Source organism: Thamnophis sirtalis, unplaced genomic scaffold, assembly GCF_051295495.1.
Source record: "Thamnophis sirtalis isolate CommonGarterSnake01/CBP01778 unplaced genomic scaffold, rThaSir2_p1.2 scaffold_7, whole genome shotgun sequence".
Lineage (NCBI taxonomy): Eukaryota > Metazoa > Chordata > Lepidosauria > Squamata > Natricidae > Thamnophis > Thamnophis sirtalis.
In genome coordinates, this window is record NW_028261387.1 from 39,170,083 (window position 1) to 39,186,610 (window position 16,528).

At 44.1% G+C, this 16,528-nt stretch overlaps 1 protein-coding gene across 3 annotated transcripts in view; it reads left to right on the forward strand.

Moving 5' to 3' along the window:
- Positions 1-16,528, forward strand: part of GPBP1L1 (GC-rich promoter binding protein 1 like 1) — a 53,366-nt gene that overhangs the window by 28,208 nt on the left and 8,630 nt on the right. For 2 of the 3 annotated variants that reach the window (XM_014061904.2, XM_014061903.2), the window contains exons 4-8: positions 5,452-5,581; positions 5,876-6,153; positions 7,152-7,224; positions 10,668-10,861; positions 16,231-16,371. In XM_014061904.2, coding sequence (XP_013917379.2) covers positions 5,452-5,581; positions 5,876-6,153; positions 7,152-7,224; positions 10,668-10,861; positions 16,231-16,371 — 816 coding nt within the window. The remainder of the gene's footprint in view (positions 1-5,451; positions 5,582-5,875; positions 6,154-7,151; positions 7,225-10,667; positions 10,862-16,230; positions 16,372-16,528) is intronic. The other variant, XM_014061905.2, reaches the window with a different exon arrangement.

The following is a 16,528-nucleotide window of genomic DNA, read 5'->3' on the forward strand; positions in this document are numbered from 1 at the left end:
GGGATTGTCCCGTGGGCCAGACTCCATCTTCGGCCCCTTCAATGGGAGCTTATCCCCTATCAGAGGGGACGAATGAGCAATTCCCTTCGGACTCTCCGCATCTCGGCGGGGGTCCGTGCATCCCTGGTGTGGTGGCTCTCCCCGGCCATCGAGCGGGGGTGTCTGTTCTGGGAGCCGAGCAGGGTGACCGTCACCACGGACGCGAGTCTGTTCGGGTGGGGGGCCCTGGTGGGCTCTCGGATGGCTCAGGGCAGATGGACGACCTCGGACCTCCGTCACAACATCAATTGGCTGGAACTGAAGGCCGCGCGTCTGGCCCTGAGTCACTTTCGCTCCTCGGTGGAAGGGAGCCACGTTCTCCTGACGGACAATGTGGCCACCAAGGCGCACATCAATCGTCAGGGCGGGACCCACTCGAGAGCCCTCTGGCTGGAGGCTCTGCGATTGGGGTCGTGGGCGGAGAAACACTTACAGTCTCTGGTGGCGGAGCACATCTCGGGACTCTCCAACGTCCAGGCGGACTGGCTCAGTCGAGCAACTCTGGACAACGGCGAGTGGCAACTCCACCCGTCGCTGTTCCGGGAGATCTGTCGTCGGTTCGGGTCCCCCCCGGGTGGACCTGTTTGCGTCTCCCGAGAACACACAACTCCCGCGTTTCTTCTCCCGTTTCCAATCCAGCTCGGCGGAGGGCACGGATGCCCTCAGGAGCCGGTGGCCCCCGGGCCTTCTCTATGCCTTTCCCCCCATTCCGCTCATCCCGGGGACCGTCAGGAAGGTGGTGACGGAAAGGGCCTTGGTCATTCTGGTGGCCCCATTTTGGCCCAGGAGACCCTGGTTTGCGGACCTGGTTCAGCTGTCGGTGACTTCCCCGTGGAGGATCCCGCAAGGGGAGGTGGTCTTACGGCAGGGGGCCCTGATTCACCCAGAGCCTCAGTGGCTTCAACTGACCGTTTGGCTCTTGAACGGCGGCTTCTAAGGGGGGCTCTTCTGTCTTCCGGGGTCATTCGCACCATCGAGGCGGCCCGTCGTCCCTCGACGACCCGCATCTATAACTCCACCTGGGCAGCGTTCGTCCGCTGGTGCTCCCCCAAGGGCATCTCTCCCGACAGAGCCACCATTCCCAACGTCTTGGAATTTCTTCAGAAGGGCCTGGAGGACGGGCTCTCGCAAAACACCTTGCGACGCCAGGTGGCGGCTCTGTCCTCGGTCTTGGGGGGGGCGGGGTCTTCTTCTCTTTCCCAGTCTCCTCTGGTCAAGCTGTTCCTCAAGGGGGCGGCAAATCTCAGGCCTCCCCCCGTTCATAGATTCCCCACGTGGGATCTTCCGCTTGTCCTCAAGGCCTTAACGGGAGCTCCGTTTGAACCTCTCCGCTCGGTGCACTTGCGCTTCTTATCACTGAAGGTGGTCTTCCTGGTGGCCATCACTTCCGCCCGGCGTATATCCGAGCTGGGCGCCCTGTCTTGTAAGGACGACCTCTGTCATTTTCACCAGGACAGAGTGGTCCTTCGCCTTGACCCGGCATTCGTCCCCAAAGTAAATACCCCCTTTCACAGGGCTCAGGAGATCGTCCTGCCTGACTTCTGCCCGAGTCCGTCCACTGACAGGGAGCGTCTTTGGCATCGTCTGGATGTCCGCCGTGCCTTGCGGATCTACCTCCGGCGGACCAAGGATTTCCACAAGTCGGAGGCCTTGTTCGTCTCCTTCCTACCTGGAGCTCTGGGTTCGAGGGTGTCCTCGGCTACCATCGGCCGTTGGCTGCGTCAGGCCATCTCGGAGGCCGGGGCGGCCGGTTCCATCAGGCGTCACGGCGCACTCTACAAGGAGCGCGGCAACCTCGGCAGCGTGGGCCACGAGGGCCCCGTTTGAAGACATCTGCCGGGCGGCTACCTGGGCCACTCCAACCTCGTTCATCCGGCATTATCGTCTGGATGCTTTCGCGTCGGCGGACGCATCTTTCGGTCGTAGGGTCCTACAGGGGGTGGCAGCTGAGGCTCCCCTTGGTTCCTAGAGTTCCTGTTCTCCCTCCCTGGGACTTTAGCTTGGGTATGTCCCACGTGTGACCATTCCCTCCTCCCATTCTGGAAAAAGGACGTTGGTCTTACCTGAACGTCTATTTTCTGATGGGAGGAGGGAATGGTCACAACCCGCCCTGAGTTCTGTCTGTTGGGGCCAAGGAGAGGGCCCGGGGGGTGTTTTCCGGGGTTTGTTGTGTTGTTTCTTGTTTTTCAGTTGTACCGTTCATGTTCGAGAATCTGGGCTAGCAATGGACAGGCACCGGTATTTATAGATTTCCTCTCAGCCTTGGACCAATCAGGCTGTGATAAAACCCACGTGTGACCATTCCCTCCTCCCATCAGAAAATAGACGTTCAGGTAAGACCAACGTCCTTTTTCTCCAATTCTTTGTCTTCTACTATTTCCTAACTGCTATATCGGTTGTCCACATTTTCTTCTTTTCAGCCACAGTTAAATCTGGTGATTTTATCAGTTTGTATTTGAAAATCCCACAATATTTTAACCTCATTTTTGGCTACTATTTGAATTATGTTCCTGCTAATTTTTCATTATTGGCACGTGATAAGTTTTATAGATGTTCCGCTTTCTCACCTGTTGCTATTATTTATTGCATTGTGGTTTCCAAAGCTTTTTTAATTGTCTGGGGCTAAACCATTTTTTTTAAATTAGGTTTGTTCTAATTCTTACATTCTTCAAGTTTTCTCTTTTGTGTTTTTTTAAATTACTTGCATCTGATTTTAATAGACTATTCTGTATTGGCCAAGTGTGATTGGACACACAAGAAATTTGTCTCCAGTTCATAAGCTCTCAGCATACATATGAGTAACAAAGTCATAAATCATAAGATATAATCATAAATTATAAGATACAACTAACAAAGTGAGAGTCATAAGATACCAATAGGAATAGGTAACAGGAAAGATGAGAAGGATAATGGTAATACAGTCCTACTACATGATTAGGTATCCTTAGGCATAAGACAAGTGTTGTGGGAATTATGTGTTTAGCAGAGTGATGGTGGAATGGGGAAGGGGGAACTATCTTTGTGTCTAATTCCGTGATGGTGAACCTATGGCACGTGTGCCAGAGGTAGCATGCAGAGCCCTCTCTGTGGGCACGCACACGGTTGCCAGCTGCTCTTCTGGTTTTTGGTGTGCGCATGTACACCCGCCAGCTGGTCTTCGCCCATGTGTGCGCACTCCGGTTTGGGCACTTGGTGCCGAAAAGGTTCGCCATCACTGGTCTAGTTGTTCTGGCAATGCTCTATATAGCGAAGTTGAAACAGTTTGTGTCCAGGATGTGAGGGGTCTGTAGATGTTTGCTCAGCAATCTTTCTAGCTTGTGCAGAACAGGTCCTCAATTGAAGGCAGACTAGTTGGAATTGTTTTTTCTGCAGTCCTAACTATCTCTTGAAGTCTGTACCTGTCCTGTTTAGTTGCTGTACCAAACCAAAGAATTAATAGAAGTACAAATGACAGACTAAATAATTCCTCTGTAAACTGTATCAGCAGCTTTTTCGGTAGTCTGAGCTTTTTGAATTGGTGCAGGAAGAACGTTCTTTGTTATGTTAGGTGTCCATTTCAAGTTTTAGGAAATTATAGAACCTAAAAACTTGAAAGTCTCTACTGTTGATATTGTGTTATCTAATACAGGTAGTCCTCAACTTACAACTGTTCATTTAGTGACCATTCAAAATTACAATGGCACTGAAAAAAGTGACATGAGCATCCCTATGGTCAGGTGATTTACATTCAGATGCTTGACAACTGACTCATATTGATGATGGTTGCAGTGTCCCTGAGTTATATGATTCCCTTTTGTGATCTTCTGACAATCAAAGTCAATGGGGAAACCAGGTTCACTTAACCTTGTTACTAATTTAAGAACTGCAGTGATTCACTTAACAAATGTGGCAAGAAAAGCCGTAAAATGTTGTAAAATAGGGCAAATTCACAACAAATTTCTTACTTAACAACATAAATGTTGGGCTCAATTGTGGTCATGAGGACTATTGCATAATCTTCTCTTTTAATTCTTCTTGTTGGTGGGTCAGTTTCTGTATTAGCCTGTACTTGTTCTGTTGTTATGTCTTCTAAGTTATCCTTTGTGTAATTCATATCAGTTGTTTCATTTATATTTCCAATTGTTATTGTAAGTATCTTCTATTCTTCTACTATTTGGGGGGTGTTGTTTTTTTGCTAATCATTGTTCAGTGATAATTGAGTATGAATCAATTATTTTCCAATGTTCAAACATTGGAAACAAATGTTGCTTTGTTGGCTCCAATTTATTATTATTATATTAAACTTGTATACTGCCATGGGTCACATAACGATGAAAGAAGAGTAACATTGCAGTAACATCAGTAAAAGATAGCAAGGACAACAGACCAGATGACATGCATACACAAGATCAGGTCACTATCGAAAGCCCTGGTGAAGAGTTTCACCATTCTTCTGAGCAACTTTATTCTAGATGGTAGTCACTGCTAAAGAGAAGGCTTGCTTCTGGAGTCTTGTTAGGTGATGTTATTTAATTGAAGGAATTTGGAGTGTGCTAACCCTGCAAAATTGAAGTGGTCTGCCTAGCAGATACTCTAGGAGTTTATGCAATGTATCAACATACATTGATATTTTGGTTAATCCACACATTTAGTTTAAAATGGAAACTTGAAACAGAAAAATATGACATTATATTCTGATGTTTAGAATAGAGTGATTTTTTTTCAAAATAGTAAAATCTGTTTCCTCACATGAAATCTTGACCATTTTTCTTATTTAATTTTAATTTAAAAATGTGTTGATGCCTGCTGCCTCTTAAACAATTAAAAGCTACTTTTGGAAATTTGCTGATATTCCACCAGTGCTATCTAAGCAAATTGATTATAAGAGTGATACATTGTTGAAATAAGAAACAAATTAATTTCAGCTCTCTTTTCTAATAAAGTAGACATATTTAAGAGTAGATTGATTTAATCTTGAGATGTCATTTGGATGATGCATTTGTATAAATATAGGCGGGTGTTTGATTTTTATTTTAATATCATTTGTTCTGGAGGATATATTCTGTTATGTAGACTAAATTTAGACTTATCAATTTAGTGTGCTATAGTAACGAATCTTATTAGTTTATTTATTATATTTATCACATTTTGGAATCATCCATCTCCTTACAGAGTGATTTTTACTGTATTGTTAAAGATTTTGAATGAATTTTGAGAAATATTTTAAAAGATTTCAAAATTATATTGTTAAAGCTTGATACATAGTTATTCTGTGTATCTTACCAATGTGACTTGGATTATTTTTAAATTTGCTGTTGACCCGCCTCTTCTGAAAGTTCATGTATACATGACTGTATATATGTATGCATGTATGTATGTATATATTGTTAATACGATCCCAGCCGTCTTTACATGTTTCCCCTTTATTCATAGGCTCCTGGAGCTACTTTTGAAAAGCATGGAGAACATCTTCCTCGGGGAGAAGGCCGGTTTGGTGTAAGCCGAAGACGCCACAACTCTTCCGATGGTTTCTTTAATAATGGCCCCCTCAGAACTGCTGGAGGTATGTTACTCATTGCTGGATAAGTAAATAGCACAGGAGAAAAAATAGGCTTGAACTTCAGCTGGTGTTCCCCCTCTCTCCACTTGTGGCTTCCCACCCTCCAGTTTTGAACTCCAGTAGTTTGATACTCTTCATGTCAGTGATTTGATAGAATATCAGTTTATTAGTTAGGAGATGCTCCTATAATGAGATTATATTATTGTATCTAATCTTTTGCAGTAGGTCTTGTATATTGTGGCATTTTTTCAAATGATAACTAGCTTTGTTTATGTAACTACTTCATATCTTATCCAGACTGTTGGCATCAGCCTTCCCTGCACCGCCATGATTCTGTGGATTCTGGTGTTTCTAAAGGAACTCATGTTGGACTAGCTGGCAGTCAGCCAGGTTGGCATGGTTCTTCACGTGGCCATGATGGGATGAGTCAGAGAGGAGGAGGAACTGGATCTCATCGCCATTGGAATGGCAATTTCCACTCCAGAAAGAATTCAGCTTTTCAGGAAAAGCCAACTGCTGAAGCTAGGGAGGAAAAGGAAGAGAAGGAGAAATTGCAATTTGAGGAGGAAGATTTTGTAAGTATACTCTGAATAAAATTAAGATGTTCCTTAAATGTACTATTTTTCTTGGAGATTGATATACATATCAATTTGTATATGAGTTTATCATCTTTGGTCTTGGGTGGGTTGCACCAGACAGATCCTGTGCAGGATCCTCCTGGACTCAAGACTCCTGTTTAAAGAGTAGTTGGTAGCCCTAGGTAGGAGGACTTTGGCTCAGCTTTATGTTGTGGTCCAGTTACGCCCTTTGTCAGGGTCCCGATGGATGCCCTAATTAACTCATGAACCTCAAGCCAAGTTTAAAAAGAAATCCAATTATTTATTAGGACAATGGGGAGGCTGTCCACTCAGTCACTCGTGACCTGGTCATCTACCGGTTGGACTATTGCAATGCACTTCACATGGGGATGGGTTACCGTAGAGAACTATTCGGAACCTTCAGCTGATACAAAATGCAACCATGTGGGTGGTTTTGGGTACCCAAAGTACAGGTGCTGAGGAAAGAAAAAGAAAAGGGTGAGATTATAATTAATAGCTTTATATCAAGGGAGAAAAACCTGCTATTTGGATAATACTAAAGGGGGCCAGGACTTTCTGTTTATTTTTCCAGCAAAGGGAGAGAGACTTTGTTTCTAAAAAATGATAAGCTCATTATAGAGTATGCTATAGTTACCTACATTTCCTGCTTAGCAGTATAGGAATCAGCTTTGATAATTTTACCATCTTAGAGGGACTTCGGGTGCAAAAGATTTCTTCCCCTAATTATTCACCAAGTGTCACCAGGCTTCAAAGCATTTATAATTGTTTCTTATGGTTTTAATGTGCAACACTTTTCTCCTGTCAGAATGCATTACAAAACGAATACTAGATTCTGTGTAGGTAAATTGTCAATGTTACTATACTTGGAGAACCTAATGTTGGGTCAAATGCTTATTTCTAGCTAGGAAATTTAATGAAATTGAAACTGTAACAAAACATGAAATGCGTATGACTTTTTGGTGTGCTTGTTACAGCCATCATTGAATCCAGAAGCTGGAAAACAGCACAGCCAGGGTAAACCAGCTGGAACTCCATCTGGTGTTTGGGGTAGGTACTGAGGCATTGGCAGAGAGGTATTTTCTTTAGTTGTAGAAATAGTCTAATTTTGTTCTATTTAGTCAGTTTATAAAAATAACTAAATAAGTTTTTCTTCTCTGTGTTGTATGATATTAGAAATTATATTTTAATAATAAACTGTAAGAGATTTGCCTATTATTAGGAATGGTAGAATACTGTGCAGAAACTAGAGATGCATACATCCCATTTCCCCCCAGACTGGCATTAGTATTCGTATTGATTCATAAACCTCAGATGTTTATGCACACTCAAGAAATGCATGAAAAACCTAAGCACCTAAGGTGTTTTGTTTTGTTTTGTAAAAAAAAACCCCTGCTTTTAAATATCACACTTATTTAGTTGATGTTAGATGATGTAAATAACCCCCATACATTGGGGAATTTAAAGAGCAGGAGAACTCTAAAAATCATGTTATTTAAGAAAGGTCAATGTAAACTTTTTCATATTTAATACATATAATTCTGCCCATTCAAAAAATGAAATTCTTATGACTTTCATGTAGAAGATCATCTAGTATCATAAAGATTTTTCCCTGCTGTCCAAAATGTTTACATAAAAATAATCAGGTGCATAGCACAAGAGAGAGCTGCAGTAGCATCTTTGAATAGCTGCATGATTATTGATTCATTCAGAAGTGACAGTGCCTCAAAAATATGAACTGACACTCCATTATTAGTTTTTTCTAATTGTATGTATACCAGGAATCCAATATTTTATTTAGCTCTTCCCAAAAATGTACTCTTAATGAATTAGACTCAGTACTATTCAGGTATATATTGCAGCGTTGTTACCACACTGGAGGGCTGCTCATGTGTCCTTGGCCGAATTGAAAGGAAAACACCAGGCAGAAATTCTTGGGATGAGCGAACTTCGAATGAACATCGAAGGTCTCTTTTATTAGAAAAGTTGGTTACAGCGTCATCAAAAGAAGCGTATCAGAAGGCATATATAATCACACATGATACAAGTAAACTAATGAAAAGTCATAGCATTCTACAAATAAACCATTAGAAAATCACATCATGGCAAAGGGTGGGCAAAGGGGGAATAGAAAGTTACAAGCTGCATGGCATTGGGAGGGGAAAGGGGGAATAGAAAGTTACAGCACAGCATAGGGGGGAGAAGGAGCAGGTGTTGGAGTAGCTGGCTCACATAGTTCATGAGGCTGCATAATGAGTCCTGACCGTTTAGGCCGGAAAGATGTTTCTGGTACGATGTCTCTCCATCCCTGTGTGTGCATGTGTTTCAGGCAGGCAAAACCCGCCCTGCACATGCACACCCCCAGATGGATACCAACAATATATTTTCTTAGTAGACTGTGAAACTTACTCTCTTGAGCATGCTTAATGTGCTTGAGATTCCCTTTAACAATTCCAAAATGCTTTCCTGAAGATATATTTTATGTCCACTTCCATAATTCCCAGGCTCATAAAGTCTAGTTAAAATGTTTTCTATACAAAGAGGAATTGATTGTAATATTCTTGATGCCAGTTGAAGGGTTTACTATGAATTATTTTTATTAGCCAACAAATAAATCTAATCCAACCTATGATCAGTCTGTCGCATTTTATTCAATTTATCAGCATGAGTATTAACAGTTCATATAATTCAAATGTTTGCTTTAGTCACAGAATGTGAAGAACGTAAGTTTGCTTATTTCTATCTTCTAAGAAGCTTTACTTAAAGTGTAACATAAGAATTAGAGATTTCCAAATGTGAATTGTACTGTTTATGGCATCTATTTTTCAGCTACATGTTTGTTTCAGATTGGATCACTGAAACTATTCCGTGATCTTCAGAAAATCTGTAATAGGGTTTATTTTTAATTGCTTTAAAATCAGAATTCATATTAAGAGAAAAAGTTTGTTTTATAAGCTTTTACAGCTACGTTCTTCAAGATGCTTTCTCTTACAGCCTCCATGATCTAATCAAAGAGAACTATTCTAAATTAAATGTCTTGATTCTAAACATAGTTGCCTTGGATAAAGCCATGCAGGTTATCTGGACCCCTTCTAGTCAGGTTTCAGGTAGGGGTATGGGCCTGAAACAGCATTGATTGCACTTTTGGATGATTTCAGGAAGGAACAGGATGAAGGTAGCATGTCAATCCTTATTCCTCTTAATGATTCAGCAACTTTTGATACCATCCACCATGGTATTCTGGACCAGTGATGGGTTAATATTGGGGGCACACTATAATACTATTTTTCCTCCTTCCTCCAGGGTCAGTTCCAGTCAGTGTTGATTGGGGAGGGGGAGATGTCTGCCCCATAGCCCTTCTTACGTGAGGTACCTCATTAGTCCTTTTTGAAGAGCAAATGATAATTGTGGGCAGGAGGGCCTTTGTACAGTTTTGCATTGCATATTGTGACCCTTTCCAAATCATGAGGCAAGTCATATGATCATTTATGCTTTGGTCATGTCCTCAGCTGATTATTGCAATGCACTTTACATTGGGCTGCCCCCAAAGAACATTCAGAAACTTCACTTAGTCCAAATGCAGCCCAAGCAATTATAGATGTGTTATGCCATGTTCACACTTCTTCTGCAAAACCCTGGATGCAATTCTAAGTGCCGATTATTACTTAAAAAGCTCTACTTGGCATGGAGCCAAGGTATTTGAAAGACCATATCCAGTCATTTCTGCCCATCCCATTAATTCAATTCAATTTATTAGATTTATAGGCCGCCCAATCCCAGAGGATTAAGTTGGGCAGGATGAGTATGTTGCAGATCCTATCTATTTAGGGATGATCCATCTAGTGGGAGCAAGGAAGCAGCCCTTTTCTGTAACTCTACCCGACACTAGAACACCGTACTGTGGCTAAGTAGATGGTGGCTAATTGCTGGCTAATTTCCAAGTGTCTAAATTATCACATATTACATGACTTAATTATAGGCACCATTAAATACAAATATATGTTTAAATAAAACTTTATATGATTGTATCATTGAACACACATCCAACAAGTGCCTAAAGCAGCTTAAGACTTGCTTTGTTCAGATTTGGAAGATTAGGTATATTTCATTATATTGACCAACACTGGCAATTAAACCTTTCAGCCATGACTCACATCAATTTATATATATATATATCCATATATCATATCAAAAAGAGAAGAGGGGTGAACTAAAACCAAATTAAGAATTTAGTTAAAGTCTTATGCAGTTGCTAGATTTTTGATACTCAACATAAGTTTATAAGATCATTAAATATTCTTACCGGAATTCTTTAAAAATTTAAAAGAAAACAAATGTATTTATTTAAAATTTAGAATATTGTTAATTTTCAGCTTCCAAATTCATCCCTGATAACTTTCTGCATTAATTTAATATGAGCAGGTACAAGAGATGGACTGCTATGAACTCATTTTTTGTTTAAATACTACGTTTTTTCCATGTTGTTTTATTAGAAAATCCTCCTAGTGCCAAGCAACCTACCAAGATGCTGGTCATCAAAAAGGTTTCAAAAGAGGATCCTGCTGCGGCCTTCTCAGCTGCATTCACATCACCAGGACCTCAACTTTCAAATGGCAACAAGGCAACCCCCATCGTCCCAAGTGTCTACAAAAATCTGGTTCCTAAGCCTGCAGCACCCCCATCAAAGGTACACAGGATGTCAGTGAGAAGCTATTATAGGGGCAATTGAAACTATGTTATAATAATATACAGTATAAATATATGTGGTATACTAATATAAAAATAAAATACTAACAGTATAGGAGGGTCCATTGGCTTTTCCTATCTTTATTGTTGGAAACTTGGTTCAACTTTTATATTTTCAGTTAGTATTGTGTAGACATTTAAAAGAAGATGGCCTTCTTTGAGGTTCTTGGGGGGAAATGTGTTATCTGAATCAATTTCAATTGGAATTGCACACCAGGGTTCAGTACAGAGGCAATATTGGTTGCACTTAACACTGATTTTTGGCAGAGCTAGCCTAGAGTGGTGTATCAGTACACCCTGATCTCAGCCGTGATACCATCAGCAACAGTATCCTTCTCCCGAGTTGGTGGAGACAGCAGCCATTCATGGGCAACAGTAACCAATAGGACTGAGTCTACCAATATTACGTCATAGCCTCTGAGGAGTGTCCTCCCTCTTTTTTAGACTCAGTTCGATTAGCTGTGCTAATTGCTCTCTCCTCAACTTAAATTCAATAAAATATAATTAAATTGGCTATATTAGTTCCAACTACTTTCTTCTCCCTTTAATTGGACTGATAAGGCAGGGGGAACTTGTTGCTGCGGTGCTCGTCAGGGGCTCGTAGCTCTTCATTCTCCGAGGCTGGAAGAAGCAGAAGCATGAGGCAGCTCCCTAGCTTATCGTTCAGGGAACCCCTACTGCTTGAATGCAGCTTTGCTGTCTGGCGTTGGAGGCCACCGCCATATAGGCAGTGTTTCCCTTCGCCTCAGAGGACCTTGCAGCTGCTGCCGCCGCCATTAAAACCGCCGCCGCCGCTACAACCGACGACACAGCAGGCTTTCCCGCTCCTCTCTCCATTGCCACAGCTTTGCAGCAAACCACCGCCGGCTCTGACTGCCTTGCTGTCCCCTCGGCCATGCTGCTGATTTCAACCATAGGCTTTTTGCCTCAGTGGCCATTTTGTTTTGGCGGGAATCTTCCGGCAGCCATCTTAACCAACCCAGTGAGTACTGGCCATGGCAGCTACTCCCGACCAGGCCCCACAGGCCCCTGCAGAGCCTCAGGCCCCAATTCCTCCAGCTGGATCCCCACAACCCAGGGCCTCTAAGTGCAGGTCAACTACTGAGGTCTCTCCTGAGCCCTTACCCAAGGCTCCCAGGCCTAGTCACAGGCCTGCTATGGGCACCCCGGCAGAGGAGGGTGAGAGGGCCTCCCAAGCTCCCCCCAGGAAAGGCCAAAAGGAAGACATGGAACCCCATCCTTTCCAACCTCATGTGGAACCCCATCCTTTCCAACCTCAGAGGCCCATAGAGGCTAGCCCTCCTGCAGAGTTGTCCTCTGATTCAGAGGATGAACTGTCTCCTGCGGCTTCCATCCTACAATCTGAGTAGGCCAGGGGATCAGTTTAGCAGATTTACAGTGGGGAGGAATCTGGCGACGACAGAAGTCTCACTTCTGAAGGGGAACCTCTCTCCCAGAATTTGGGCTCCACTCCTTTTAGGCCACTTCCTTACACACCTGATATGGCCACGATCATTTCCAATGCCATTGAACGTGGCATAACAGCAGGCCTCAAGCACAGGCCTTCTTCACATTCCACCCCACGCAGGTCTTCTTCTTCCAGCTCCAGATGTAGAGATGATGACCTTTCAGCTTCAACATCACACGATTTGCTTGTCACCTCCAGTCAACCATCCGTCTTCGGAGAAAAGGAACGTCCAGCCTATCTTAAGATGAGGGTCTCCCTCCAGACCCATCTACTGTAATTGGCCTCTTTAAACCTGCTATTTTCGCTCTCTTCTTTTTAAGACAAGGAAAATTGCAAGCATACTGGCTTCCAAGGCTCCTCGGGGCACCAAAGCAGACACCACTAACCCTCTCTTCATTCAGCCCAAGGTAGAAAAGGAGGTGATCCCATTGCCCAGACTCTTCATCGACGTGGTCCAGAACCAGTGGGTGTCACCAGCTACAGGTCCTCTCCCTAACACCTTGGACAAGTGCCTGTATAATGTGGGACCGGAACTTTCCAAGGCACTTGAGTTACCCTCCATTGACCTACCGGTGGTGAGTTTATCTTCCCCTAATGCGGCATCGGCAGCTCCCGAGGAGATCTTGCGCCCTGAAGACAAGAGCTTTGAGCAGACTCTCGTTAAGGGGCATCAGGCCGCTGCATGGGCCATTCAAGCTGCTACAATGGCCTCTTTCTTTAGCCGTTCTGCTCTCCTGTGGCTCAGACAGCTCCAGGCAAGACTTTTCCCTAGGGATTCTAGATCTCACAGGGATATCAACCAGATAAAAGCGGCCCTAGAATACACCACGGACGCATCCTTAGATGTGGGCCGCTTCGCTTCCAAATCCATAGCTTCCTCCATCACATCTCGTCAGCTCCTCTGGCTTAATGGCAGGCTGAGGTCCGGGAGCCCCCTCATCTCATAGCCACGACAGACGCTAATCTCACCGGATGGAGCACTCACCTGAACTCTCTGGTAGCCCAGCTCATTCTAATCACTCCCCATTGGCCACAGCGACCGTGGTATGCGGACTTAATCAGTCTCTCAGAGGGTCCACCATGGCGATTCTCCATGATCACCCCAACCTCCAATGGCTTCAGTTAACCGCATGGAGGATGAACGGGCGGCCTTGACAGCGGCTAACCTTTCTGACAAGGTAATCAGGACTATTCAGGCGTCTCAGCGCCCTTCTACCAATCGAATCTACGAATCATCATGGCAGACGTTCTCGACATGGTGCAATTCTCGTGGTGTTGTCTCGCTCGCGGCCTCGATAGCCAAGGTTCTAGAATTCTTACAACAGGGTCTGGACAACGGGCTTTCGCCCAACACCCTAAGGCGCCTAAGGTAACGACTCTTTCGTCAGTCCTCTCCCTGCACCGCAATGAACCACTTTCCTTGCACCCTCATTTCCAACGCTTCCTCAGGGGCGCTTCTAAACTCAGCCCCCCTTTCACCCACCGATTCCCCACATGGGACCTCGCCAAGTCCTGGACTTTCTTACCGGCCGCCATTTGAACCTCTAAGGTCTGCCTCGTTATTCCACCTCATTGAAGGCAGTCTTTCTTGTTGCTGTCGCCTCAGCACGGTGCATGTCAGAAATGGCGGCTCTTTCCATCAGGTCTGATTTGTGTGTGTTCCACCCGGACTGTGTGGTCCTTCGCCTCGATCCCACCTTCATCCCTAAGGTTAATTCAGCCTTCCATCAGGCTCAGGATCTGATCTTTTCAAATTTTTGCCCCAATCCAACTCACAGGCTCGAGCGTAAGAGGTACACGTTGGACGTCCATCGTCCACTGAAGATCTACATCAGCAGGACAGCCGACTTCAGGCGCACTGAGGCCCTTTTCGTCTCTTTCCATCTCACCAAGGAAGGGCTTAAAGCTGCTTCTTCAATGATAGGGTGGTGGGATCAGATCCACCATATCGAAGGCTTACCTAGTTCACCATCTTACTCCACCACCCAACATCACAGCGCAGTGCGGCAACTTCGGCGGCTTGGGCGACACAAGTCTCTGTGGAGGAAATCTACAGGGCGGCCACTTGGACTACTCCACTTCCCTTTATCCGCCACTACAATGTAGATAGATATGCATCGGCTGATGCGGCCTTCGGAAGGTAGGTTCTTCAACAAGTCCTCCCCTCTTCAGTCTCCTAGGCTGTTGCATTCCCTCCCAGGACAAGCCAGGCTTTGATATGTCCCATGCATGGCTGCTGTCTCCAACAACTTGGGAGAATGGGCTTTGGTTTATTACCTGATATGCCCCTTCTCAGGGCAGGTGGAGACAGCAGCCATCCCCACCCCATTATCCATGCGGGCCTAGGTCGCAGAGGGATGGTTGTAAATTATATTGGAGGAACAAGCACATGAGAGCATTCAGTTACAGCACAGCAATCTACGTACCTCCGTCAAGAAAGCAGGAGGACACTCCTCAGAGGCTATGACGTAATTTTGGTAGACTCAGTCCTATTGGTTACTTGCAGTGTTAACCCATGCATGGCTGCTGTCTCCACCTGCCTCAAGAAGAGGCGTATCAGGTAAGAAACCAACGGCCATTCTGGACTAACTCCAGTGACATGCCTCTTCCTCTGTGGTTGCTTACAGCTAGTGTTAACAGGAAGGGGGAGATTTCACCTGTGATACCTCACTTGTGGGATGTTTCAGGATTTACTGGTCTCTGTTCTTGTTGTGTAACATCTACACGAAACTGCTAGATGAGAAGTTTGGTATCATCAGCATACCCTACATTCAATCCTGATGGTATAATTCAAACTGTTGAGGTACTGTCCCATTCTCTAAAGCTGTTTGAATGGAGAGGAATAACTTTTAGTTCAATCCTGACAAGACTGGGTGGCTCTGGCTGTCTGGATCCCCCTGGTTTGTGATTTCACTATTGTTCTTGGATGAGGCTGTACTTTGGCATTCAAGACAGGTGCACAACCTTGGATTCCTACGCTAACAACTACTGCTCAAAGAGCAGGTGGCAGCTGTGGCCTGGAGGACTTTGGTACAGGTTCATCTTGTGCACCAGGTGTGCTTTTTTCTCAATTAAGAGTCCTTAAAGTCCCTAACGCCCTGCTTGCCTCTCTATTGGACTTTTGCAATCCGTTCTACATGGGACTATTCTTAAAGATTGTCTGGAAGCCACAGCTGGCTTAAATTGAGTGGTATGAGCAACAAGGGCCACTATTCACTCTGCTCATGTCACAAACAAGCTGCATTGGTTTACACTTGGTTTCTTGGGGCAAATTCATGGTTTTTAAAGCTGTTTATGGCATAGGGCCTGGTTAACTGAGGGATCATTTCTCTTCCACTGTTTCTGCCTGCCAAGTACATTCAGGCAGATTCAGAATGACTAGGAAGCATATCTTCAGGTTCCATAAAGTCCTTAAAACCTGGCTTTGTTCTGAGACTCGGGGGTAAATGTATTGGGTTGGGGGGTAGCTGTTTCTAATCTAGACTGTCCTGTTTTGCCTATGATTTTCATTGTTTTGAATGGTATTAGATGATTGTAGTGAATGGCCATAGCAAATTTAATAGAAAAAATAAATAAAACATTTTCCTTCAATTTCATTTTCTAGCACTGTTTTTTCTTTCACTTTGCACAAAGAATTCGGGATCATTTGTTATTTTTCCAAATCATTTAATATTCTGGGAGGTATTATTGTTAGGATCTGGAATATAGTTATGTCAGATAGATCGATCCCAAAAGGAGCATTTTAAATAAGTGCAGATTTTCAAAAGACAATATTTTTACTAAGTCAGTGTTGGTTTTAGGCAAATATATCGCTATTGTTACTGTACATTTCTTCATTATAGCCAAATCAATGGAAAGCTAACAGAAGTGAACATAAACCAAGCTCACTAACCTCCAGCCGTGATTCAGCTTTTACCAGTCCTGTGTCTGTAACCAAACCAGCTGTGTTAACCAGTGGCTCTGTTCTCACCTCTTCCAAAGAGGTAAGCATGTATGGGGGATATAAACATGCTATAAATCAGAAGGGACTAACCAATTTCAGCACTCTCTTATCAAATCAGTGAATAGACCATTGGCTTACCTGAATGGTCGTTCTCTCGGCGCTGCGGAGTGTCCAAGCACGGTTAACTTCAGCTTGCT